At 33.5% G+C, this 27,453-nt stretch overlaps 1 protein-coding gene and 1 non-coding gene across 2 annotated transcripts; one reads left to right on the top strand and one right to left on the bottom strand.

Annotated features, from left to right (window-relative positions):
* Positions 1-365: 365 nt before the first annotated feature.
* LOC128041980 (small nucleolar RNA R71) lies at positions 366-472 on the bottom strand. The gene has a single exon (XR_008197188.1). It is a non-coding gene; the product is annotated as a small nucleolar RNA R71 (small nucleolar RNA).
* Positions 473-4,305: 3,833 nt separating this feature from the next.
* Positions 4,306-5,256, top strand: LOC128041754 (uncharacterized). Its single transcript, XM_052632065.1, has one exon. It carries the CDS (start codon positions 4,306-4,308, stop codon positions 5,254-5,256), a length of 951 nt encoding a protein of 316 aa, XP_052488025.1.
* The last annotated feature ends 22,197 nt before the right edge of the window (positions 5,257-27,453 follow it).

Below are 27,453 nucleotides of genomic sequence, written 5' to 3'. Positions count from 1 at the left end.
GTACTATGTACGATTATGCCAAGCCTACTTTAACTGGGGTTGAATTGAGTATTATGCTACCCACCATTACTGTGAATAATTTCAAACTGAAGCCGAACACCATTTAGATGACTCAACAGTTTGTTCAGTTTGATGGTTTGCAAGACGAAGATCCAAATACTCATTTGGCTAATTTTTTGGAAGTCTGTGATACTTTCAAGATTAATGGCATTTCTGACGATGCCATTCGCCTACGTTTGTTTCCCTTCTCATTGAGGAATAAAGCTAAATAGTGGTTTAACTCCTTACCACGAGGTTCTAACACTACATGGGATCAAATCACCGAGAAATTTCTATTGAAATACTTCCCACCGACTAAGATAGCTAAGTTGAGGAATAATATTTCTTCCTTCATGCAGATGGACTTAGAAACCCTATATGATGCATGAGAGAGGTATAAGGATTTATTGAGAAGGTGCCCTCACCATGGGTTACCTTTATGGCTACAAGTTCAAACCTTCTACAACGATTTGAATCCCTCAACTAGGCAGTTAATCGATGCAGCAGCCGGTGGTACTCTGAACAATAAAATGCCTAAAGAGGCTTATGAGTTTTAGAGGAGATGTCACTAAATAATTATCAGTGGCAAGTCATGAGGACAAAGCCGAAAAAAGTAGCCAGTGTTTTTAACTTAGATGCAGTCACAATGTTATCGAATCAGGTACAAATTTTGAATAAAAAATTGATGGTTTATGTGTTTCTACTCAGGTACATCCGGTGATGCAATGCGATGCAAACGGAGGTTGAATAAATAATTCAGAATATTTACCCTTCGATCCTAGCATGGAGAATAAGGAAATAAATATATGGGTAATAATTCTAGACCTCAAAATAATCCTTATAGTAATAACTATAATGGAGGATAGATGATGTAACAGCCTAACTTTCAGTGGTGTCAGAAACAGTGATTCGAGATCACTAAATTTGACAAGTGAGTCTTAAAATTTAATAAATTAATAATTATGGGTCAAGTGTGAATTTAGAAGAATTTTTGAATTAGTGAATTTTGTGATTTAAAAAGAATTTAATAGGTAAATTGGGTCTAAAATACGGCGTCGAGACATCGAGTTCATAAACCGAGCCATAAATATTTTTATAAAAATTTATGGAATGTCATTGAGTTAGTATAAAAGTTTCGTTAGAAAATTTTAACGTTTGGTTAGTCAATTAACTAAAAAGGACTAAATTGAGAATAGTGTAAAATTTGTTAAATTATGATTAAATACCTTAAGTGACTAATGAGGAGGATTTAAAAAGCAATTAGGCCCAAAATTTTATGGGCTGGACGGTTGGGCAAGAAAAATCAGCAGGAAAGTAAGGAGAAATAAGGGCAAGATTGGAAATTTTACAAATTAAATATATAAAACAAAGATAAAAGTGAAAAATCTAGAGATATCATCATTTTTCTTCAGCCAAAACGTAATAGGAGAGGGTTTTCAAGCTGGTTTTTCATAATTTTCATCATGTAAGTTCAATTCTTGCTTTTTCTTTGAAATTTTCATGTTTTGTGACTTTTACAACTGGGTCCAACTATTGAATTTATTAGTTTTTGAATTTATGAGTGATTTTGTAAGTTACCATGAATAATTTCTGGAATTTTATGATGAATTATTATAGATTTTAAGTCTTAATTTCATTATATTATGATCTTATTAAAATGATTTTAGTAGAAAATGATTTTTAGGGCCTAATTGTGAAAAAGTTAGGAATTGGGGTTTTGCACTGAAATTATGAATATCAAAGGCTGTTTAGTAGTCTAAAATGGTTAGATAAGGTGTTAATTGTGAAAAATTAGATCAATTGAAGGGTTAATTGAGTAGGGACCAAATTGTAAAAATTGTAAATTTTGAGGTAAAAGTGTAATTTCAAAAATTGAAAGGCATAAATTGTGAAGTAAACTAGTATTGAATTAGATGCTAATGAATGAAAAAATTTATATTATAGATCGGGAATCTGAAGATAAACGCGGTAAAGAGAAAGTATCGAGCTAGTTTCTGAACTTTTACAACTTCTACGAATCGGCCCAGGTAAGTTCATATGGCTGAATTTTTATGATTAATTGTTAATGTGGAAATGATATATTGTATAAATTCGTATATTTTTACTGAATTATGATTATGGTAAAAATGAGAAGAAGATGAGATTGTTAGTTCAAATTAATGGATACGCAGGATTGAGTACACATGTTTGGCAACCAACGACGAATTGACGGATAAGTCCATGGTGGATTCATGGAAAAGTGTGAAAAGTAGGTATGGTGTTTCAGTGAAGAAAACCATACTGAGTTATGAAAAGTAGGTATGGTGTTTCGGTGAAGAAAACCATACTGAGTTGTGAAAAGTAGGTATGGTGTTTCAATGAAGAAAACCATACTGAGTTGTGAAAAGTAGGTATGGTGTTTAAATGAAGAAAACCATACTGAGTTGTGAAAAGTAGGTATAGTATTTCAAGGAAGAAAACCATACTGAGTTATAGCAATGTGAAATGTTCAAGCAAATCGTGGCACCGGCAAATGTGTACTCAATTCCGTAAGACGATCCTTAATTTGACAGGTATTTGTAAGTGCAATTGAAACTAAATGTCGGAATAGAAGTGGACATCTGATATTGAGCTCGATCGGATATATTTATTGTTTGAGATTATGGTTGGCAGGAAATGTTGAATTTTTGTTAGTTTGTTAATGTTGTTAGTGAAATTTTGATAAGATTTTATTATGAGCCTGTGAACTTACTAAGCTTTCTGTAAGCTTACTGGTGTGTGTTTACTGTTTCTTGTAGATTGACATATATATATATATTTCGGAGGATCGGATCTACAACAACAATCACACTATCCAGATTTAGTCCGGTAGATTTTGTTAAACAACTTTTTGGATTTATATGGCATGTATAGGGAATTGAAGTAAAAAGTATTAGTATGAATGACTAAGTATGCAAAATAAATTTGAATGTTATGGTTGTGTTAGATATCGAAATATATATATGTTTTAGTTTGAAATGGTTGATTGGTTGAACTTCATTAGTATTTAAATGAAGTAGTTGAAATATTGGAATTGGTTGTGATTTAAATTTGCAGGAATGTTAGATAATTATAAAGGAGTTATATTGAATTTTTTAAAAATTTGCAATGGAACAGCTTTTTCGATATATGCATTGAGGTAAAATTGAAAATCATAAAAAATGGTGGAAATTGAATTAGAATCTGAGTGAGATACTAAATTAAAGCTGAATGAGCCTACTTTCACATGAAAGAAATAGAGTAAGAAAAAGAGTTGTATATTTTAGATATTTGAATTTTAGTGAGACAGGTTTAGAATGATTTTGAGGTCCCTTATTCTGACTTTAGAAATTTATTAAAATTTCACAGAAGGAATTATGAGTTATAATTTATATGTATAGATTCCTAGATGAGTCTATTTTAAGGATAAATAAGTGGAAGTACTATATGAAGTCTGTACAAAGAGATAATTGAATTTTAGTGACAAGAGGTCAGGATGGTCGGTCACTGAAACAGGGGAGACTTTAACTAATAAATTGTACTAATTGGCTAAACCAAAAATTTTGAAAAATTTATGGTGAAAATATATATGATTCTAGTTTCAAGAAAAATTTACAAATCTAAATTTTGAGTTTTTTAACTAAATTTATAATTAAATGAGTGACTACTGCGTAGGTGGACAGATTTGCTGTAAATAGTGAAAAAAATTTTCAAACTAAGTTTTTATGCTCCGAATTAGTAAGGTAAGCTAAGTAATGCCTCGTGCTCGACTCCGGCTACGGTCTCGGGTAAGAAGTGTTACAGAGGAACCACACAAATTTCTCATAGGGTGGTCAAGGAAACTAAATACCACAACCCCCTCTAGGCTTTCAACAACAACCTTATCAGCAGGAGAAGAAACCAAACCTTGATGAGATGTTGGCAAAATTCATTTCGGTGTCAGAGACTCATTTTCAAAATACCGAGACGGCTTTGAAAAATTAGCAAGCGTCAATTCATGGGCTCAAAAATCAAATTGTACAGCTTTCTAAATTTGTTTCAAAAAGGTAGCAAGGTAGCTTACCTAGTAAAACCAAACCCATCACAAAAGAGCATGTGAAAGCAGTTACACTAAGGAGTGGGAAAGTGTTGGCTGAACCTGAAAGGAAGCTGCAACATGAATCTGATAAGGAAAATTACGAGGGGGTAAAACCCGAAGTGAGTGAAACACCAGTACTTAAAGAATATATACCACGGATCCCATATCCGGCAAATTTGAAGAAAGACTGAATGGATGCACAATTCGGTAAATTTCTTGAACTTTTCAAACAGTTGCATATTAACTTAACTTTTGTTGAAGCTATTTCACAGATGCCTACATATGCAAAATTTTTGAAGGAGCTGTTAACAGATAAAAGGAAGTTTGAGAAGCTATCCACTATGGAACTCAACGAGGAATGTTCAACTATTCTCCAAAATAAACTATCGACTAAGCTGAAAGATCCAAAAATTTTTACTATTCCTTGTTTTATTGGTAGTTTAAGCATTGAGAAAGCATTAGCTGATTTGAGTGCTAGTATTAATTTGATGCCTTATAAAATGTTCAAGCAGCTTGGTCTTGGGGAACCAAAACCCACTAGGATGAGTATTCAATTAGCTGATAGATTTGTTAAATATCCTAGGGGTATTATTGAAGATGGCCTTGTAAAAGTAGATAAATTCATATTCCCTGTTGATTTTGTTGTGCGTGACATGGATGAGGATGTTGAGGTGCCTTTAATTTTAGGTCGTCCGTTTCTAACTACTGCTAGGGCTATCATTGATGTGGACGATGGTAAACTTGTTCTTAGGGTAGGTGATGAAGAGATTATTTTTAAAATCTATGATGCCATGCCGTTTTCTAAAGAACAAGATGATTCTTGTTATTTTATTGACTCTAATAACCATGTTATTCAAGATTCATTACAGGAAATTGTTCATAAGGACACGTTGGAATTGTGTCTATTCCAAAGAGAGGAGGTAGACGACGATACTACTATGATATGTGAGACAAAAATTGATTTAGATTCTAATGAGTCTTTACCAAGACAGAAGAATTATGAAGGCGTTGAGGTAAATGATGAATTAAAATTAAAATCCTCTATTGAAGAATCTCCCAAATTGGAACTAAAGCAATTACCAAATCACCTAGAGTATGTGTTTCTTGGAAATAATTCTACATTACCAGTGATTATTGCTTGACATTCGCAGCCAAATGAGAAAGATGAGCTATTGAAAGTATTAAATGAGCATAAAAGAGCTATAGCTTGGAAGATTTTTAACATTAGAGGGAGTAGTCATTCTTTTTTCACCCTTAAAATTTTAATGGAGGATGAATACAAACCATGTGTGCAAGCTCAATGACGACTAAATCCTAACATGATGAAAGTCGTTAAGGCTAAGGTAATTAAACTTCTAGATGCTAGAGTTATTTATCCTATTTCTGACAGGACTTCGGTGAGTCCTTTGCAGGTTGTTCCTAAGAAGAGAGGCATGACTGTTGTAGCCAACGAGAAGAATGAGTTGATTCCAACGAGAATAGTCACGAGATGGAGAGTTTGCATTGACTATAGGAAGTTGAACGATGCCACGAGAAAAGATCACTTTCTTTTGCCATTCATTGATCAAATGTTGGAAAGATTATCTGGGCATACGTATTATTGCTTCCAAAATGGAGCCTTTGGCTACTTTCAAATCCTGATATCTCCCAAGGACAAAGAAAAAATGAATTTTATATGTCCATATGGTACATTTTCTTATCGAAGAATACCTTTTGGATTATGTAATGCTCTTGCTACTTTTCAGCGCTGCATGGAAGACATTATGGAGGTATTCATGGACGACTTTTCGGTATTCGGTAATTCTTTACATCTTTGTCTTAAAAACTTAAAATGAGTTCTAATGAGATGTGAGGAAATGAATCTTGTGCTTAATTGGGAAAAATGTCACTTTATGGTTCAAGAAGGGATTGTGTTGGGACATAAAATTTCTAGTAAAGGGATTGAGGTTGATAGAGCAAAAATTAAAACCATTGAAAAATTACCTCCCCCTAGTTCAGTTAAAGCTATTTGAAGCTTTTTAGGACATGCTCGATTCTATAGAAGGTTTATTAAAGATTTCTCTAAAATAGCTAAGCCATTAATGAATTTGCTAGAAAAAGATGTGCCCTACGATTTAAGTTAGGAATGTTTAGAAGCATTTAATACTCTTGAAGAAAAATTAATCAATGCTCCGATTATAGTTGCACCTGATTGAAATTTACCCCTTGAACTAATGTGTGATGCGAGTGATTTTACTGTAGTACAGTTCTTGGACAGCGAAGAGGCAATCATTTTCAACCAATATATTATGCTAGGAAGATGTTGATAGATGTACAAGAAAATTACACTACTACCAAAAAATAATTGCTCGTTGTGGTTTTTGCATTCGATAAATTTAGACCATATTTGATATTATCTAAAGTTGCTGTTTACACTGACCATTTAGCTCTTCGTTATCTCCTAACTAAATCAGGTGCAAAACCTCGACTTATAAGATGAATTTTATTATTGCAGGATTTTGATTTATAAATTCAAGATAAGAGGGGAGCTAAAAATCTTGCAGCAAATCACCTTTCCAGACTAGAGAATTCACATATCAAGAAACTTAATGAGAATGAGATAAATAACTCGTTTCTTGAGGAACAACTCTTGGTTATAACCGATTCTGAAGCTCCTTGGTTTGGGGATATTGCAAATTACTTAGCTACTAACATCTTACAAAAATATTTGACACATCATCAAAAGAAGCGATTCTTTGCCGATGTGAAAAATTATTTTTGGGAGGATCCTTTTCTTTTTCGGGTATGTGCAGATCAAGTAATTCAGAGGTGTGTTACAAAATCAGAAGCGAGTAAAATCTTGGAACACTGCCACTCAAGACCAATAGGAGGACATTACAGTGGGACTAGGACATCACATAAAACACTTGAATTAAGTTTTTATTGGCCCACACTGTTCAAGGACACTAACAGGTATGTTACTTCTTGTGATAGATGCCAGAGAACAAGTAATATTTCTAAACGTGATGAAATACCTAAAACTTATATGCTCTCATGTGAAATTTTTGATATCTGGGGCATTGATTTTATTGGCCCATTTCCTAGCTCGATTGGTAATAAATACATCTTAGTAGCAGTCGATTATATGTCAAAGTGGGTAGAAGCTCAAGCTTTACCTACCAATGATGCTAGAGTGGTAGTTCAATTTCTTAAGAAGCTCTTTTCTTGATTTGGATCACCTAGAGCAATTATTAGTGGCAGGGGTACGCATTTTTCTAACACTCAATTTGATAAAGTTCTTAAGAAGTATGGGGTGCACATAGAACAACTACCCCTTATCAACTTCAAACTAGTGGACAAGTTGAAGTTGCGAATTGAGAGCTCAAACGTATCCTAGAAAAAATTGTAGAGTCAAATAGGAAGGATTGGGCGATAAAAGTAGATGACGTTTTATGGGCTTTTAGGACAGCTTATAAAACACCATAGGAACATCTCCTTACAAACTTGTATACGGAAAAGGTTGTCATTTACCATTTGAACTCGAGCACAAAGCATTCTAGGCAATAAAATTCCTAAACTATGATATTAAACTTGCAGGTGATAGGAGATTGATGCGGCCGAACGAGTTAGATGAGTGGCGAGCGAATGCTTATGAAAACTCGCGATTATATAAAGAAGCGACAAAGCGATGCCATGATGCTCGTTTGAAGCAGCCCAAACAATTCACAGCTGGAGATCTTGTCCTTTTATACAATTCAAAGCTCAAGTTGTTTCCCGAAAAGTTAAAATCAAGATGGTCAGGTATATTCGTAGTACAAACTGTTTTCCCATACAGTACGATAGAGGTAACTCATCTAGCATATGGTACATTCAAGGTAAACAATCATCGACTTAAACTCTATAGTGGTGACGAATTTAGAAATGATAGAAAGGAGCTTTGAATCCGTGAACCTTCATAATTGTGCGCACAAGGTATGTCGAGCTAAGACTTTAAATAAGTGCTTCTCGGGAGGCAACCAAGTGTTAACACTGCTAATTTTCTTATTTTCATTTCATGGTATTTTTAGAATTAATTAAATAAATAAAAATATAGGTTTTTTGACCCATACGGCCTGGACACACGGGCATGTCCCAGGCCATGTGTAATAAAAAGGGTTCGATACTGAGTTACACGACCTGGCGACATGGCCGTGTGACCCATCCGGCCTAGACACACGAGCGTGTCATTGGCCGTGTGGATCTTAAGACTTAATTTTAAAATTTTAGGGAAATTGACAGTGAGTTACACAGCCTAGTAACAAGACCCTGTGGCCCGCACGGCCTGAACACACGGACGTGTCTTTGGCCGTGTGGATCTTAGGACCTCATTTTTCAAAAATCGATAGAGACATGACCTAAAATAGTCCACACGGGCGTGTGACACGACCGTGTAAAACCTGCAGCTAATTTTTTCATTTTTAAATCATATTAGAGAGTTACACGGACAAGGCACACGGTCGTGTGCGAGACACGATCAAGCCACACGGACGTGTGGTAGTTCACACGGGAGCAGGAGAAGTGAAAGAGGTTCCACACTGGCATATGACACGGCAGTGTGAAGACTGGGTTAAAAATTTTTTATCGACACGGGCTGGGGAGAGTCACACGGGTGTGTGACACGACCGTGTGGCCTAACATGGGCCTCACACAACCGTGTCACCCTTTTAAAAAACCCTAATCCCCTTTTTAGATTTTACTTTGTCTTCTTCATCCCCCATCACCCTAACCGCCGTCGTTCATCTCCCTTTTTCAAATCTGGCAACCACCGTCGCCCTTTCCGTCTCTTCCATCACCTCTCCCTCACTCACCCCGTCAACCCCGATCCCCCCTTCTTCCCTTTCCAAGCTCCCACTGCCAAACCTACCATTTCCCATTCCCTTTTCCCCATTCAAACCACCCACCAGTAGTGAGTCAACCTCGCGTCACAAGCCTCGACCCCCATTGCTGCACTTCCTAACACTCTCCTCACCATTTTCCCTTCCATTCCTTTTTCCATTCCCTTCTTCCCCGTCGGACCACCCCCACTCCACCCTGAAGCACGACCCCCAGCCTCGTTGCACACCACCACGCTGTCCACTGTGCGTGACTTTCACTCCAACCACCGCCCCCGTCGCCGTCGCTCAACCACTTTTGCCCCTATCTTTTATTTAGTTATTATTCTTATTTTTATTTGTTATTTTTCATTATTATTCTTATTATTATTTTTGTTTTCTGTTTTATTTTTTTTACTTGTTATTTTTTATGATTCTTATTACTGCTAATGTTTTATTTTATTTTCTTATTCATATTGCTTCATTATTTAGGTATGTCATTATTTGCACTCCTCTGTCTTTTTTAGTTTAGTCTATTTTATTTTATTAGTCATGCGTATAGTTGACTTTTGTTCTGGTTCTTGCATTATTCGGTATTAGTACATATTCTTTTTGGATTAGATTTCTATTTTTACTTAGGATTTTGATTTATCGGCCATCTGTTTGTGTATTTGGTGATGCTTTATTTATTTCTTATTGAATTATTTTACTTTTTCAGGCACACCATGACCAACACTTGTAGCAAGTCTAACATCGCGATCCCCGCTTCGAAAAGTTGGAAGACACCTAGCGCGACCTCCTCCTTGAGTGCTTCCGCCGAGGCCCGCCACTCTTATCTTCGACTTTTGGCGGGTCCCCAGGAGGATTTATTACAGCTCTTTTGACAATGCCCACTCGGCCTAGGCCGATGTATTGATTGGGCCACTTTGGAGTAGGTCCACCTCGCTAATCTTGTTCGAGCCTTTATTGCCACAACCCCGTGGGACAGATTCTTCTCCATCGTCGAGCCCACATACGTGGAGCTGACTTTGGAATTTTGCTCAAAATTTGATCTACAGTAGGTCATGATGACTCGTGACAAGCCAGGCACCATCACTTTCAGATTTGGTGGCTTGGTGTGCCATATGAATGTCCCCGAGTTTGGCACTACTATGGGACTCTACACTAAGGAGTTTATGAGTGTAGAGAACTTCTTCCACCTACATCAGGACATCTATTACTCGCCATCTCGTTATTGGGAAGAGCTTACGGCGAATAGGACACTTTATGACGCAAGTCGCTTGAAGGCGACTTCTCTTTCTCCAGTTTTATGGTATCTTTATACACTTTTAGCCGCACTTTGACTGGTAGAAGAGAGAGCACCAAAATCGTTAGTACTCATGATGCTTAATTTCTATGGAGCATGACTACCGGGCATATCTTTGATTTGGCATACTTACACTCGTCGGCTAGATGTCCTCAAAGGAAATCTCAAGCATGATCCATATGAGGATGATCGAGCAGTGTTGTGGAGTAGATCCTCCTCAGTAGTAATTAGTTTATTTTGACACTTAAAATGACCCGATGACTTCACTGATGATGTTCCTCTCCATCATGAGGACCCACCTTAGCCTCCACCTTCGAGTCATCATCCTATTTCTTTTGCTGCTACTTTAGCGGACCTCACCGAGCGGTTCACTCATTTTGAGCAGTACTGCGTTCAGAGGTTAGACAATATTGACACGAAATTGCAGTGGATATGTCAGCATCTCCGTATCTCATCCTTAGCGCCGACAACTCACGACACCGACGCGTCTGATGATGAAGACCATTGAGTCTATTTGTTTTATTTTTATTTTTATTTTTATTTTCTTAGACTTATTTCATTTTTATATGTTAAACTATATTTTTATTTTTATGGTTGTCCCTAATCGAGTTTTAATCCCTTTATCTTCTTCACTATTTGTTTTTTTCTTATTAGTTTGCACGAAATAGTGGTCTACATTTAGATTTGACTATAATTCTGCTTTTCACTATTCTGGGGATTTCAGCCAATACTCAGGGCAGTTTCAGTTTTTCCCTCTCTTATGATATTCTATCATACTATGATTATCTATGTTTGTACATTGAGGGCAATATACATCTTAAGTGTGGGGAGGTTATTTATATAATTATTAGAAAATCCCTGAATTATGCCTTGTGTTTAACTAATTTTCTCATACTACTATTAGAATAAATTTTTATTGATTTGTGATTTTTTTTGATGTGTTTTGGATTAATTTGCTGATAATTGTGTATTGGTTGATTTAAAATTTAAGGCATGAGAGAATCAATCATGATAAGTCTATTTTCAGAATTAAAAAAAATTAGGCTGTTTCCCTAAATTGAGGTATTAGCTTGAAGTTCGAGATTTGCAATATTGACATCAAAAACCATAATTTTTTGTTCGATTTTGAGCCTTTAGAGCATACATTTTTCTTGCTCATTTTTATTATTGGCTATGAGTGTGTCAATATTGATTTGCTATTCTAGAACTTGCTTCGATTATGCATGTCGAGCCCACACCTTTGATTTGATATACTGATATGATAAAGGCACTTAGGTTTTAACCCACTTATCCCATAAAAAGCCTACCTACATAATTAACCCTTAGTGAACCCCTTTGAGCCTAACACACCATTTCTTGATTCACCCGTTAATTTAAACCCACAACTCATGTTTTGCTCATTGAGAATTTCTCCTGTTTTATTGACTCCATTTTTATCGAGATTTGATTTGGTTAATTGCCTAATTAAGCCTTTTGGTTAATTGCCTGATTAAGCCTTTTGTTTAAGTTGCTGAATTATTTCTTATTGCTCTAAAAAAACATATATATTGATTATTATTTAGTTCTATGTTAATTGAGCTTGAAAAGTTAAATTCATATTTTGAGAAGAAACTCGTGTTATTCTTGAATAGTTTTCGATTGATGTAATTGTTTTTAATTCAACATTTGTTTTTTTAGTTTGGTAATTTATCAATTTAATCTCGATTTTAACCAACTTTTTCAGACTTTCTCCACACCTCTTTAACCTAAGCCCCATTAGAACCTCTTAAAGACCTTTTGATTTGTATATCATCTTATTTTATAGTGGTGGAGATTTAATTTTCATGCAAGCCTATGGTAATGACTTTTCATGTTTGATTATTGAGTGCTTATTTTTGGACCTTAAACACTTTAAGTGATTTGAGTGAATCTTTAGTATGGATGTTGATTCTTGTCGATTTTGAATTAAAGGTAATTACTTAGATAAGGGGAAATACCTATGTTTTCATACCTTAAAAATGTTCGACTTGGATTGTTTGAATCTTTAGTGCTCTTTTAGTTGAATTATCCATGTATTATTATTTTTGAATTATGACAAAACATTATTGATGCGACTTATAAGTTGAGAAAGATTAATTTTTAATTGTGAGTTGAGAATTTTGCTTGAGGACAAGCAAATGCTTAAGTGTAGGGATATTTGATAAGTTGTAAAAGTAACATATTTTAATCCCATTCTTAATGCATTTTTTTGGATGATTAATGATGTAAATTAGTGAATTTGATGCTCTTAATCCTTTAAATTCATGTTTCTATACTTAAGTGAGCATAGGGGAGCGAAAGGAGCAAAAAATAGCCCAAAATCGAGCAGAAAGAGATGTTTTCAGCATCCACTCGACATGAGCATTTCCGCACGGGCTGGCCACATGCCCGTGTGAGCCACACGGGCTAGCCACACGCCCATGTTCTAGCCCATGTCGATTTCGCACCCTGTTTCCCAAACACACAGAGAAACCCAATTTTTAGGCTTTCGAAGTAGTCTAAAGTCTATAAATAACAATTGGAAGAAGACCTAAGGGAGCACGAAGAGAAGAACGAAGAAAAGACTCGAAGAACGCCACCGAATTCAACTCAGAAGCAGATCTCCGTCAATATTAAAGATCTCCGTTCAATTTCCTTAGAAGTTTTATTGGGTTTCTTTATGTCTTGTTGTTATCCTAACTTTGAGATGATTTCCTTCCAGATTATGTATTAAATTCCCTAGATACTTAGGGAAGATGAAACCTATGATGAATTTTATTATTTGACTTCTGATTTACATGATAAATACTTGATTCTTGTTCTCAATTATGTTTGTTTGTTTCATGTTTTAATATTTTCAGGATATTAATTCTTGATTAATGTGCTTATTTTAGTGGATCAAACTCTCTACTTAAGAGTAGATCTAACATAATTGAGTGGATTTGCATGCAATCCTAGAAAAAGGACGACATAAATCTATCAAATTAGAGTCAAATCTAATAGGGGAATCCATGAATGCGACAATAGGGGTTTTAATTAGAAAGAGATTTTAATTAATCAACCTAGAGTCAGTTGTTTTTACTCTTGAAAGAGATATTAACATAATTTAGGGATTTATACAGATCAAGACACAAGTAAATAAACCGTTTAATTCAGATGTAGAATAGTAGGTGAAGTCTAGGTGGATTCTTTCCTGGGTATTGTCTATCTCATTGGTTATATTCGATTGTTTTCCCAAGTCATTCTCTGTTGCATTCTTAGTAAATTAGTTTAGTTAATTTTAGATTAAAAACAATTTCATCAATTTGTCGGCTAAATAATAGAAAAACTATAATTATTAGTACTTTTAGTCCTCGTGGATACGATATACCCTACTCACCATAGCTATTCTATTATTCGATAGGTGCACTTGCCTTTGTCATAATTTTAGTTAGTTTAGTGACCATCAATTAACGAGTAGAAGTGTGATTAATTAACTATTTTGTAGGGTTATCTTAGTGGATCAACTGTTTAGGAAAGGAAGAACTTAAACCCTAAGCCTGACAACCCTAAGAAGTCATTAAGGTGAGAATTAACCCAAATTTGGTATGACCTATCTGTGAACACCTTAACCTTGAACCAGTTTGAACTATAAGGTCTGGAGATAAGTAGTTCATGCTGACTCATTATTTTAGTGTAAGATCGAAATATCAAAAGATCCTACTGGGATATTGACTAGTTGATTGAACAAGAAAACTTGATGCAACAGTTGATTATGATTACCGAAGCGAGGTAATCACCCATTCTTAGATATGATATATTCTATTATTTAATTTCTCGTGATTTATTTGTTTATTTTATTATTATTGCATAGATCACAAAAACCTTTCTTTTTTATTTCATCATAATATAATTCATTTAAAGTACTAATTAGATCTATTTCTATTTAGGTTAGGATTAATTTAGTGCTCGCCTCCCTTGGGTACGATCCTCAGAGTACTCATCTCCTTCGTTGTAACTATATTACAACTTGCGGATACTTCCTTTTTACATATTTTGTGCAGGATTTCCACTTTGGACATTGGCACGTTCGGAGTCGGTCAATAGCTTATAACAAAAAATCATGGGTTATATTCAACGTTCTTAGCTTAAAACCATTTTTCAAAAACATGTAGATACATTAAAATAGTTCTGATATTCATAACTTCATTATTCGTACCTAGAAGGTTTAAGAATCTTACTGGCTTGTTGATTTCTTTACTTTTCTAGCTCTATCCTCACGAAGTCTGCTCCACGCAGAACCTTCCATGGCTATTCCTTCTTCAAGCTACAGAAAAAGATAAAGAACAAGAGAAATTGCGACAAGGTCAGGAAGAAAATCATCCCTGGAACCATCTCCTAGCTATTTATAACCCTTCATGTTTTACTCCCAACCTTATGAGAACCGGGCATGCTCAATCATTATGTCTCCCACTAAGGAATTGACTAGTTCCATTCTAACTAAACCAGGCTTGGTTCTCAACCTTATCCAGTTCAATCTTTCTCGTTTATTCAAATATAGGCATCTAGGTTGCGGTATCTTTCAATTTAGTCCATTAACTATCCTTAATTTCAGGTTAATTGGATACTGAGTGTTACAGTAATTGAAATTTGATAGGTACTTTCGAACCTCTTTTGATTTTCAATCTAAGTTTTGATTCTATAGTTATTTTTAATACGTATATGATGTGTTAAACTAAAATGGGTTGGAATTGTGTTTTATAATGTATTTAAGCATATTGGTGTGTTTTTTTGATGTTGGAGGTGACTGGGGATAATTTAGAGTGATTTTGGGGTTGCTAAGAAGGTGATGTCGCGACCTTGACCTTGCGACATCATGATATTGTCTTTACGACATAGTGACTTTACCAAACAAAAAGTGACATCGCAACCTCGCGCATTGTCCTAGCATTTTGTACTACTTTGTCCTTATTCCACTGTTTAACATGTTTTAAGTTCAGAACACTTTCGATCTCTCTTGAGCAACTCCTAAATGATTCTAAGTTGTTTCTAAACTCTTCAAATTATTTTTCGTTAAGTTTTTATGATTTTATGAAAATGTTTAAAGCTCAAAATTTTTAATCCAAGTTTTTTTCATATATGTTCTAGTGGCATCTCTCATTTGTATCATACCCTGAGATGGGTAAGGGGTGTTACAAATATTAAAAGATTTCTAGTGCCGGAATTAAGGGGCAATTTATTGATTGGTGGTTCATGCAAATCATAAACAAAAATAAGGTTTAAATTTATTTTTTTCATCTAAGATAACATCATAAACCTCAATTTCATTTAAACTATTGAATCTAGCATCTTATTCAGGCTCATCACCATCACTACTCCAACCATAGAATATTTAAATACATTTAGCCTTTTCATCTTGTTTTGACTCATGTTTATATTCTAATAATTTTGGGAAGTATTCATCTTTTGGATTCTTACTCCAAATACCCTCATATAATTTTCTTAAGTCATCCTAATTTTCACAAGGGTGATAGTCATCCTTTGTAATTACCCATCTACCCTTAAGAGAACACCACTCACAATGAAAATTAGCTAAGGGTGACATAAAATTTACATTTACCATATATCATAATAAATCTACGCTTACCTTTTTACTCTAATTCAAGCTAATTCTACAAGGACCTAATAACTTTGAGACCCCATTCTAATAATTCTTTTTTACACTTAATTCGAGAAGAAAAAAAAACTAAACTTGTCTTAGTTGAGTCCTAAACTATTAAGTTAATACTTGTACTAGTACATGTTAATCTAATTAATAAGTTGTTTATATTTTTGGAAATGATGCCAAAAACATGACATGTGAAAATTAGATATAAAAATAGTCATAGAATTCGATATATAAATGTAAAGCTTAAAATTTGTTAGCACTTTTGATCTATCATAATCTGATATGGCAAATTGAGTTCTTTTTCACACTTCACGAGATCTTAATCAAGCATTTGAATGTTTTATTTTGATGATTCTCTAATTTATGTACGATTTACATCTTGTTAAGTAAATTATAAGGTGTGTTTAGTGACCAATTAGACAAAATCTTTGTTGTAGTTGGTATAGGAGGTGACTTGGGAAAAATTGCAAAGGAACAATAAAATTACTTGGGATGTCACAACACCACATTTGTGAAGTCGCAACATCGAAGACGAACAACCACCTGAGAGGAATTTTGAGCAACAACAACATTGTAAATGGACTGTGACCAAAGTCACGACACTGAAGGTTGGAAGTCACAACATCAAGGGTTCAAATCCCGACAACATGCTAATAAATTCGTGACATCGAAGACAATCACAAAAGTTGAAGACTTTCCACAATGGTGTAGTAAAGTCGTGACACCGAGAGCAAACTCGTGACACCAAGCTGCCAAATAGAGGTTCAAGCAAACTATTTGGAAAGTCACAACACCAAACTTGTGGTGTCGTGACATTGACGCTTGACGAGCATAATTCTGAAGGGGAATTTTAGTCAACACATGTTAAAGAAGTTTTGTGAACTCAATGTAGAATTGTCTAATCTAGGTTAACTCTAAAAGTAGTATTTAAAAAGTTTTTAATAATCTTTTTGTCTAACTTTTTGGCTGCTAAGTAGTTTTTAGGTTTAGATTAAAAGTTTCTTAACAATAGCTATTGTAGTTTTTTAGGTTTTGGATAAATTTCTACAATTTCACTTTTCACTTGTTCCTTAGACAATTTTTACCATTTAAAGTACAAGTAGTATTTGTCGTTGTTCATTTTCAACAAAAGTGGTTAATCGAATCTTCCAACAAGAATTTTGCTTCCTTTTCATCACAATCAACGTAATCGAGGCTTCAACGATTATACTTTGAGCATTTCTAAAATCTCAATTTTTATTTATGTAATTGTTTAAATGTATTGGGAATTGAGTGGGCATTGTGGGATTAAAATGAATAGGAGCTAAATTCATTAGGAAATTGGTTAATTGATGTGGAAGCAATTAGTTTAGGATTTCGTGTTTAAATTAAATAATTGGACTAAATTCAATAAAAATCAAAACCTAGAATTGACAACTTTATGTGAAAGTTTAGATAATGGAGACTAAGAGGAGACCTTACTATAAAGAAATCCAATTGTCCCATTTAGTTTAAGCTAAATCAAAAGATAAATTAAAATAAATTGCAAATTGGTAAAATTATAAGTTTAAAGGTATTAATTAAACCAATTAAGAAATTATTTGTTTTTAAATTCATTAACTCGAAAACTAATTATGAACACAAAGATTAAACAATTCACATATGTTTATATTTTTTAATTCAATTGAAAATTTTGATAGTTTTACAATTAGGTTCTTTTATTTAATTAGAAATCAATTTACTATTTTATTGTAACACCCCTCACCCGTCCGGTCCTGGGGTCTGAACTACGGGATGTTGCATCCGTTGCTAGAGCAAATTTAGACAAAAACACAGTAAAATCATCATTTCACAACATCAATCATGCAATTAACAATTATAAGACATTGAATATGATGAACATTTTTTTCTTGGGTCTCATACAAGCATACGAATGCTTTAAAGTCAACTCAATATCAAATAGAGACTTTTTGTGAAATTTTTAAAATGTTGAATCAAGTAAACCGCAAATAAATCATTCAAATATTCCATCATGTTATAAACACTTAGATAATATGATACACATTTAAATCTGAGCCTTAAGTGAGCTTACGAAATCTATTTTGTAGATCTGAACATGAGTTAGGACCAATTTCAAAAATTTTCAAAATTTCTAGGTCAGGTATTGATACCCATATAAGTACCGATACCAATCTGAGCTTCGATGTTTTCAGGAAAATTCATTTAAATTAAGTGGTATTGATACTATGCTTGAAGTATCGATACTTTCTCTTAGGTATTGATACCTTCCCTTAGTATCGAGACCATTTAGGCATTCTATTTTGCAAGATTTTCATTGAAAAGTAATTGGTATCGATACCCTTACCTAAGGTATCGATACCTTAAAGTCAAACATGGATAAAATCATGCATTTTGGTCCCTTTTACATGCTTAAACTAACACCAACTTAACTTCTGCTTGTAAGCATATTACCAACCTGTAAAAATCAATACCAAACGTGCATATATACCATATCACCAACTTCCCAACTCATTCAATATATTCATACATCATATAAACACCAATTCACATAATTTATTTACTTACATCTTTCTCATCCATTCCCATTTATATCATTATCCCCTAATATCATTATAGTCATGCCAAAGACAATCAAAATATGCCATTCAAGTGATACATGCATAACCACCATCAATTACTCAATTTTATATAACCATCACCTTAAGAAGAATAAGCATTCATCAAGGTCCAAGTCAAACACTATCAATTAAATCAAGTACATACATTAACCCTATATACATGTTACAAAATCAAGATTAAGATGAGTCAAAGTACTAACAAAATGATAAAAGAATAGTGTGATCTTCCCGATGATTTGTTTGACACGCTCCACAAGTTGAAAATCTACAGGGAAAGGGGAAATTAACAGGGTAAGAATATTTAATGCTTAGTAAGTTCACAAGTATTTAAACAAAAAGTTTCCTCATTTTACAATTTAATATAACATGTTATTCGATTTGACGATCTTGCCTAAACATGACAACCCTATATCAGCAAGGTGAGTTCATCCTATAACCAATTCATATAGTAATTCAAACATTTAGCATTTCAATTTGATTTAACACCAATCACATGGAACCAAAAAATCAATACCATTTACAAAATTCAATCAACATTTCAGTTTACAAATGTAACATAAAAGTCTAAATGGTAACACATGAATCAAAGTATACATGCTCCAATTAATCAATCTAAAGAATATATCGTATTAACATATTGGTATCATTGATGTTATATTTCTATCCATTTCATATTATACAGTCATATCATTATTTCATTTTTCGAGTCATATCGTTTGATTCATCATGAATTCATAACGACCTTTTGGGCTCTTAATTCCAGTTTGCATGATTGTTCATATGTTATCACTATTTATATATTGTAAATAATCTTTATATTACAAAATCACTTTATGAGTCCAATTTATATATCATTTATCAAATGCTAAATTTTATATTTCTAGTAACCTAACTCGGACTCAAACGGATACACAGATCCAACCAATCATACCAGTTTAGCACCCACTGCCTCATCATACAATGCTGAAGTAAATAGTTTTCGCCCAATACTTATCAATGTGTTTGGAACCTAGTGCCTCATCAGTATAACCAAAGTAAAAGTTGTGTCTAGCAGTCATTGACACGTAGTTGAAGTAACTCGTACTCTACCTATCCTATGGCATGCGAAATATATCCAATTCTTCTCGAATAGTTAATAGGATAACTAATAATCTAATTCATTATAAGTTAAATTCTCATTCTATAAATCTCGAAATTATCAATTCATCAATCAATATATCATTTTTTAATATCTCGTCTGGTGTAGCCCTGGTTTGTGACTTGTTTAGGCAGATAGTTGGTTAAGTTGAAGCTAGGGTAAGGCTAAATTATACCCTATCCACTAGTTTTGTATTTGTAATGTTTCTTATGCCATGAGTGGAAGACTGTTTGATTGATCTGGTAGGTCTCTAATGATTTTGGTTGAAGGGTTCGTCTTTTGGCGAACTGCTAGGCTGAAATCTAACCCCTTTCCAAAAGTAACTACTACCACTAATCAGAATGGTAAAACATTGTTTGCACACTTAGACAACCAGCTAAACCGATCATACGATTACCTAAGCATATTAAGTTATGATCTACAGTACTCTAGTTCAATTCTAACTAGATCTAAATTGAACTCTAACAACACCCACCGACCATCATTTCCATATAAAGTAATCTTATCGTTCAATGAACTAACAAGTTCTCCCAGAACATTTGGGGTTGGCAGATTGTCTTATAAAAGAGTTTGTCAAACCTTAGAGTTTTCCAATCTTAGAGTTAGCCAACCGTACAAAGGCGATATGAAGAACACGTCGACTCAACTGATAATTCATCTTAACATTACTCTGGCTTACTCAATTATATACCAAAAGAATATTTATATGATCTACGCTGGGCAGGCTATTACATTAAGTTTGCTTTCTTTGTAACGCCTCAATCGACTTTTGGGGATTAGCGTGCTACAAGTTGGTATCAGAGCCTAGGTTGAGCCGATTCTTGAAAAATCAAAGGCTAAGTCACACCCCAATATGCATGTTACATGTTTTGGCTAGTCCCTTATAGTTTGCTAAACCATGTTTGCGTGTATGAAGTTTATGATGTCTTCAAATTTGCGTGTTGTTGTTGATGAAGGATTAGAATGTAATAATCTTCAGTCTCATGGTTTGGAACCTTCGGTTGATTTAAGAGCAACTAGTAACGTTGCGAAAGATGTGTTTGTTAAGATGATGGAATAATGCTATGATCAATTTATGGGAACCGCTCATGTGCCTTCAGCTCAGTTTCAATCAGAAGCTATTCCACAAAGATCGACTGCTCCAACAGTGCTAGTTGCAAATAAATTTCAAGGAGACCTTATGAGGGAGATATGCGAGCGTGGTGCTAAGGAATTTTTAGGAGACAAAGGTGATAATTTTGTAGTAGAGCAATCTTTATGTCATTTAGGAAGGGGGTTTGCACAATTGAAGTATACGCCAAAAGATAATTTTGTTATTTGTTGTTTCTTTGTTAAAAGTTGAGGCTTACCGATGGTGGAAAACTTTTGTAAGTATGGCCTTAGAAGAACTCGTAGATTTGGATTTCTTTGTAACAAAATTTAGAGAGAAATATGTGAATCCAATTTATGTAGAGCAAATGGAGAAAAAATTATTGTATCTTAGACAAGGATAAATGTCAGTAATGGAATATGAGAGAGAGTTTATCAGACTTAGTCGATATGTAAGGGATATGTTTCAGGCTGAGAAATATTTGTGATATAAGTTTGAATGGGGTTTAAGAGACGAAATTCATGCTTTGGTAGCAACTTTTGAAGTTCAAAGTTTATCAGTTATGACAGCCAAGGCTCGCAAGATGGAAATGATTGTACAGAATAAAAGTAGAGACTAGGAGGAAGAGACAAGTGAACATGAAAAGGTTGAATCGTTCCCTGTTACAAGCTTTTAGAAGCCTATAGATGTGAGGAACTTTTCTTATGAATCAGAAAAATAGTCTGAGGTGATAAAAAGCCATAGTGATAGTGGTAAATATCGAACTACATCTAAAACGAGTTCTATTGGATCAAAAAAGATGAAGACTCTTGTCTATAATGCAGGTAGAAGGAACCACGTGGGAAGTTTTTGGAATGCAAAGAAAGTCTGTTATGAATGTGGATCACCTGATCATCTTTTATGAGAATTTCCATCAAGAACTGAAGGCCAACATGATCAAACAACTCAAGCATTCAATAGGAATTAAAATGATATGAGAATAAGGACTGTTGGGAGATCGAACTCTGGTTTGGGAACTTCAAGTAGAAAATATACTAAGACCCGATCGATAGTATCAGCCAGTCTTTTTGATAAGAGAACTCAAGATGATGATGTGCCTGATGATAAGGATTTCATGGACGAAATTCCATTTTTGGGAGGAAGAATTGTAAAATCTCGCCAGGCGTAGTCCTAGTTGGTGACTTGTTTGGGCAGATAGTTGGATAAGTTTAAGCCAGGGTAAGTCTGAATTACGCCCTATCTACCAGTTATATATTTTTAATGTTTTTTATGCCAAGAGTGGCGTACTATTTGATTGATTTAGTAGGTCTATAATGATTTTGGTTGAAGGGTTCGCCTTTTGGCGAAGTGCTAAGTTTCTAGTTTTGTGTTTTAACGTGGTTATTATGGGCACTCGCCAATCAGTGCCTCTCTTGGTAAGATGTGAGATAAATCCTTCTATTAGTATACGTTAGTAGTGGATTATGGGGTTGTGGACCCAATTGCTTTCTATTTGAACATGTGTGTTTACTATATAGTTTTAGTGAGTTCCTTATTCAAAGAATGCTTAAGGTCAATTTGCTTAGAATGATTTTGTTGGCCACAATAGAAAATTAATTAGCTTTGCATGTTAGCCACGTGTAAGTTGTGCGAGAGTTGTGTGAACTACATATATATTAGTGAAAGGTTTGTAGTAGGGGTTCTTCTTCCCTTTTCTCTAGCTCTGTTATACTCTAGTATCCTGCTTAAGGAAGAATTCTACGTTAAAGAGGTTTCAGAAAGTGATCAATTAGTAAGAAAAGGTTGTACGTGTAGAAATAGAGTTAGTGTATCAAACCTTGTTGGGATTATCTATGAATATCCATTCTGTGTTTCTTTTTTTTTGTTTTTCTTCTATTTTGAGTATATCACTAAATTTTGGTCGTATAGCTTAGAATTCAAGTGAAACCATTGTCATGGAATTTTGAGAGTCTGTTGTGGTAATCATCTGTGCGTGCATGTTTGTGGTATGAAAAATATATGATTTCCTAGGGGTTGTAAGCTCGATATCTGATTATCATGAGCCACTGGTAGGGCATGGTAGTTGCAAACTAGAAGGGTACATGTGCTAGACCACTGGTAAGGCATGCTAGTTGCTAACTAGGTGGGATTATATGATAGGCCACTGGTAGGGCATGTTAGTTGCTAACCAGATTGGCATGTATGATGAGCCACTGGTAGGGTATCTTAGTTACTAACCAGTTGGTGTGAGTGCTAGGATTTTGGTAAGGTATGTTAGTTACTATCCAGTTTGTGTATAGGGTATTGATTTATTAGTTAAGTGTTTGTATATGATATTTTGATATTATCCTCGCTTTTGTAATTCATCTAAAGGGTTGAGTCTTTTCTTTTCTGGAACTCTCTAAGTTCTTATGAAGTTACACCTCTTTTTCTTTTCCCTCTTCTAGGTGGACCTCCGTCGTAGTCTTGTAGAAGAGACTCAACTAGAAAGAGTGACCTCTGTAGTGAGCTTCACTTGTGTTAGTTTTGTAACATGCATATGATCTTTGGGGGTGGCGTGTATTTCTGTTTTGAATCTGAATCTATAATAACGTACCTTTTTATTTAACTATACTTTTATTGGAATTTTACCCCTTGAAGGATTGAATAAATTTTATAAATTGTGTTTTGTGAAGTGTTTTCTAGTTGTATATGTCAAATTGTTTTATATAAATTGGATCACTACCAGTAATACTGTATTTTCAACTAAAATTTTTAAACCCATATGCGTATACATTACGACGTATATTGGTTTCGTTCCTTGTGTTTTCGAAATTTATTTTCCGAGTTAACATCTAGATAAATTGTTATGCTTTGGAACTAAGATTAAGTCTTCTTTCTTTGTAATGCCTCAATCCCTATTGGGGATTTGGGTGTTACACATTCCATACCTAACATAGTACAATTCATCTTGATTCCAAGTCAATTTTATAATTTTACCAAATCATACTATTTTAAATTTTATTCAATTTAATCCTCTATCTCGATAATTAATCACTTTCATACCAGTTCGATTCAATCCATTATAACCAACTCTCAATTAATTAATGCATTAGATTTCAATTTAACATATTTAATTTTATCCGTCAATTTATCATTCCTTTGCGATTCAATCCATAACTCACCTTTTGTAGCAAATTGTGAACAATTCAAACTACTATAAAAAATACACAAATTCCAAATCAAATGTAAAAAAATTTAAATACAAGCATACTATGTGAACTTACCAAGTTAAATCAGCAAGCAAGTTGGAACTTCAAGGACTATTCAACAATTTTATCTTTTTCCCGATTATTTTTTATTTGGTCCAATTTTCGATCTATACAATAATTCAGTTCAATTTATCAATTTCAACCTCTTATTTCATCCTATTATAAACATATATCAATTCAATTTCATTTTTTGATGTCCCTAATTTTTTATTTTATTCAATTTAGTCCCTAAAATCGAAATTGCCATTACTTTCAAATTTGAGCTTCAATTTCGAAATTTATCTCAATTACATCATTCTAAGACACTATAATATCCATAATTTCAAAATTTTATACCAATTTTTAATTATTTACATTTTAGTCCCCATGATCAAAACTAATAATTTTCATTTTACAAATTAGTCCTTTTCATATATAAGCTTAAAATCAAACAAATTAATGCCAATTTCTTCAATCATTCATTAACAAAACTTTTAGAAACTTTAAGAATTTTACAAATTGGTACCCGATCTAACTAAATCAATCTCTCGGGACATCAGTAAACATACAAATTACAAGAAAAAATGACTAAATTGAGCTTACTATGCAATAGACGAAAGATTGAAGCTCAAAAAATGGTTTCCCCAAGTATCACTAATGGTTTCAGTGGAGAGGAGAAGAAAGAAAAAAGATGATGGCTTTTAATTTTTGGTTTATATAGTCTAATTAGTTTATTAATTAACTAACATTAACTTAGTTAACCTTAAGCGATTGAAACTAAACATAATTAGCTAATTTGGTGGATGAAAACTAGTATCCACCACCATTTAGCTTTATATTTATGTTCTGATTGCACAACTGATCCCTTAATTAAATAAAAATCCATATCGATTAATTTTTACCAATTTTACAATTTAGTCCTTGTACCTTAATTAGTCGCCAATTCAGAAAAATTACTTATTCAAAATTCAATTCACCTCTATAATAAATCCATAAATATTTAATAAAAATATTTACCAGCTTGATTTATGGAAACAAGGTCCTAATATCTTATTTTCCAACACTACTGACTTTAGAGTCGAAACTCTTGTACTTTAACTATCCAATTAAAAAAAATTGCCAGACCAAAATTCAATATGATACAATAATTGACTTTTAAATATTAATTAATAAAATTTACAGACTCGATCATCGAATAACGGGGTTCTGAAACCACTGTTTCTGACATCACAGACTTTCAGTTCATTACATTTATTATTTGCCATAATATAATTATTAGATAAGTAGCTATTTAGACTTCTTTTGTTACATGCTTTTCTTTGCTAATTCAAATTTATCTCATACCTCCCTTGGGTTCTATCCTTGGAGTATTCCGAAGGTATTTCATTGTATATGTTTAGAAATATTACAAATGGACCTATTACACTTGCAGTACACCGCGTTTCCATATCTATTTGTAAATTCTGCTACCTTGGTGCACGTACACCAAGATGCAGTCAACTTCCAGCACTACTCACAAGAATATGAGATAATTGTTAAGTAAAAATTTACAATGAAATAATTCCACTGAAGGAAGTATTTTGAGGATCGATCCAAAAAAGAGATTAATAACTCGCAAAATATAAAAATCTACATAATTAAACAAATTAACTAAATTCTAAATCTAGATATTAACAAAATTAACTAACTAGAGAAGAGAAGAATAATATTAAAACAACTATAACTAATAATGAAACATAAAAAAACACTTTCGTAAGTAACTGCTATGAGGAATTGCAGAAATGTAAAGGTTAAGAAATATTCAGTTAACGGAACTTAATAACATATTTCAATTATTAATTGACTTAAGGTTCATGACTAAGATCATCATCAAGATGTAGGTACCTGCATTGGTGTATAGCTTAAAGGCGTTTAGAAAACCTTATGTTGGTGTATATCTTATAAAAAGTAACTAAACCTTAAATCATCACCATGATCAACCCCTGCTACTAAGCCATTGTATATCTTATAGGCACCACGCTAGTTCATGTATATCTTAGCAAGTTTAGGTAACTATACAACTAGATTGCTAAGGTTAAGCAAACACTCTTGGTGTTTAACTCTTCCCTAAATTATTCATGAACTTATTTGTCACTTTGGTTAATATGAATAACAAAATTGAAAAATTAATCTTGTTATGATCTAAACCCATCTCAGAACCTATTTTAATTACTAATCCATTAACATAAAATTTCTCAACCAATTGAAAGAATTAGCACATCATGAAGTTCAAATAAACTCAAAAGATAAATAATAACATAATAGCCACAATGGAAGAGATTAAAGAAAAGGAAAAATAAATCTTATTCAAATGAAGCACAAGCCTCTTCAATAATCAAATCCAAGATTTGATCAAATCTTTGTGAATAGTTCTTCAAGAAATTACTCTTTAAAAGAAAAAAAACACTAAGGGGAAATAAAAGAGTATTGCCAACTCAAAAACTAAAACAAAGCTAATTAGAAAGTAATTTAGTTAATGAATGAATGAATTAAAAACCTAGCCTAAACTATCCTATTTATAACTTTTTACATGGCTCTTTAGTGGTTACAAGTTATACTTGGGCGTGAAGTATCACAAATATCCAAAAAAATGCTCTTAATTAATGAGAGAAGTTTTTTTTTCTTTTGTGCATCAGACTTTGAGACCATTTTTGGACTCATTATAGTGTGATTTGGGATCAAATTCTTGCACTAACTTGTACAGCACAAAACTCTCTATTTTTGGGTATATTATGGTCCCAAAATAGGCATATGCAGCTCAAGTTATGGCCAAAAAATGAAAGCAATGAAAAATTTGTTGTTGTAGTACTGTGTACTGCGTGCCACAACATACACACTTTAAGCATTAGGTTCTTATGAAACTTGGGATAGTGTACTGTGGCATGCACAGTGTTTTGGTTCTCCGTATTTTTCTTCCATTTTAGCTCCTCGTTTAGCCTTCGCTTCCGCTCGAACTGACGTCCTAAGCTTAGTTTAACCTATCGAAGATCAATATAACACTTATAAAATTTTAATTAACTTAAAACATAAAAAAAGTAAAAGTAAAAATTACTAAAAAGCATAAAATATAACTATGATGCAAAACATGAAAACTATACTAAATAACACTAAATGCATTACATTTTAGTTAAAAATAAGCCATAAGCTAAGTTAACAGAGCTTAAAAATATAGATATGATGACCATTCATCATACCTACACACTTAAACTTTTGCATTTCCTCAAGCAAAACAAGACACTAAACACGAATGCAAATACAACCTTAAAGAAATACATAACTCAAATTGACAACTGAGAATATCAATATATTCCATCAAATTTCATAAACAAGTTCTTGTGAATATAATCGAAATCTTATATGCTAAAAAAAACATAAAAGTAACAGTAACTCATGCAATTACGAAGATTTAGAAACAATAGACCTTTATCCTTGTGTGTGCAACTATCCCTCTTTATAATGTGTATTG

The sequence above is a fragment of the Gossypium raimondii genome, chromosome 6 (genome assembly GCF_025698545.1).
Source record: "Gossypium raimondii isolate GPD5lz chromosome 6, ASM2569854v1, whole genome shotgun sequence".
NCBI classification, from domain to species: domain Eukaryota; kingdom Viridiplantae; phylum Streptophyta; class Magnoliopsida; order Malvales; family Malvaceae; genus Gossypium; species Gossypium raimondii.
Note: the sequence above shows the minus strand (reverse complement) of the source record. Positions and strands in the feature narration are given on the sequence as shown.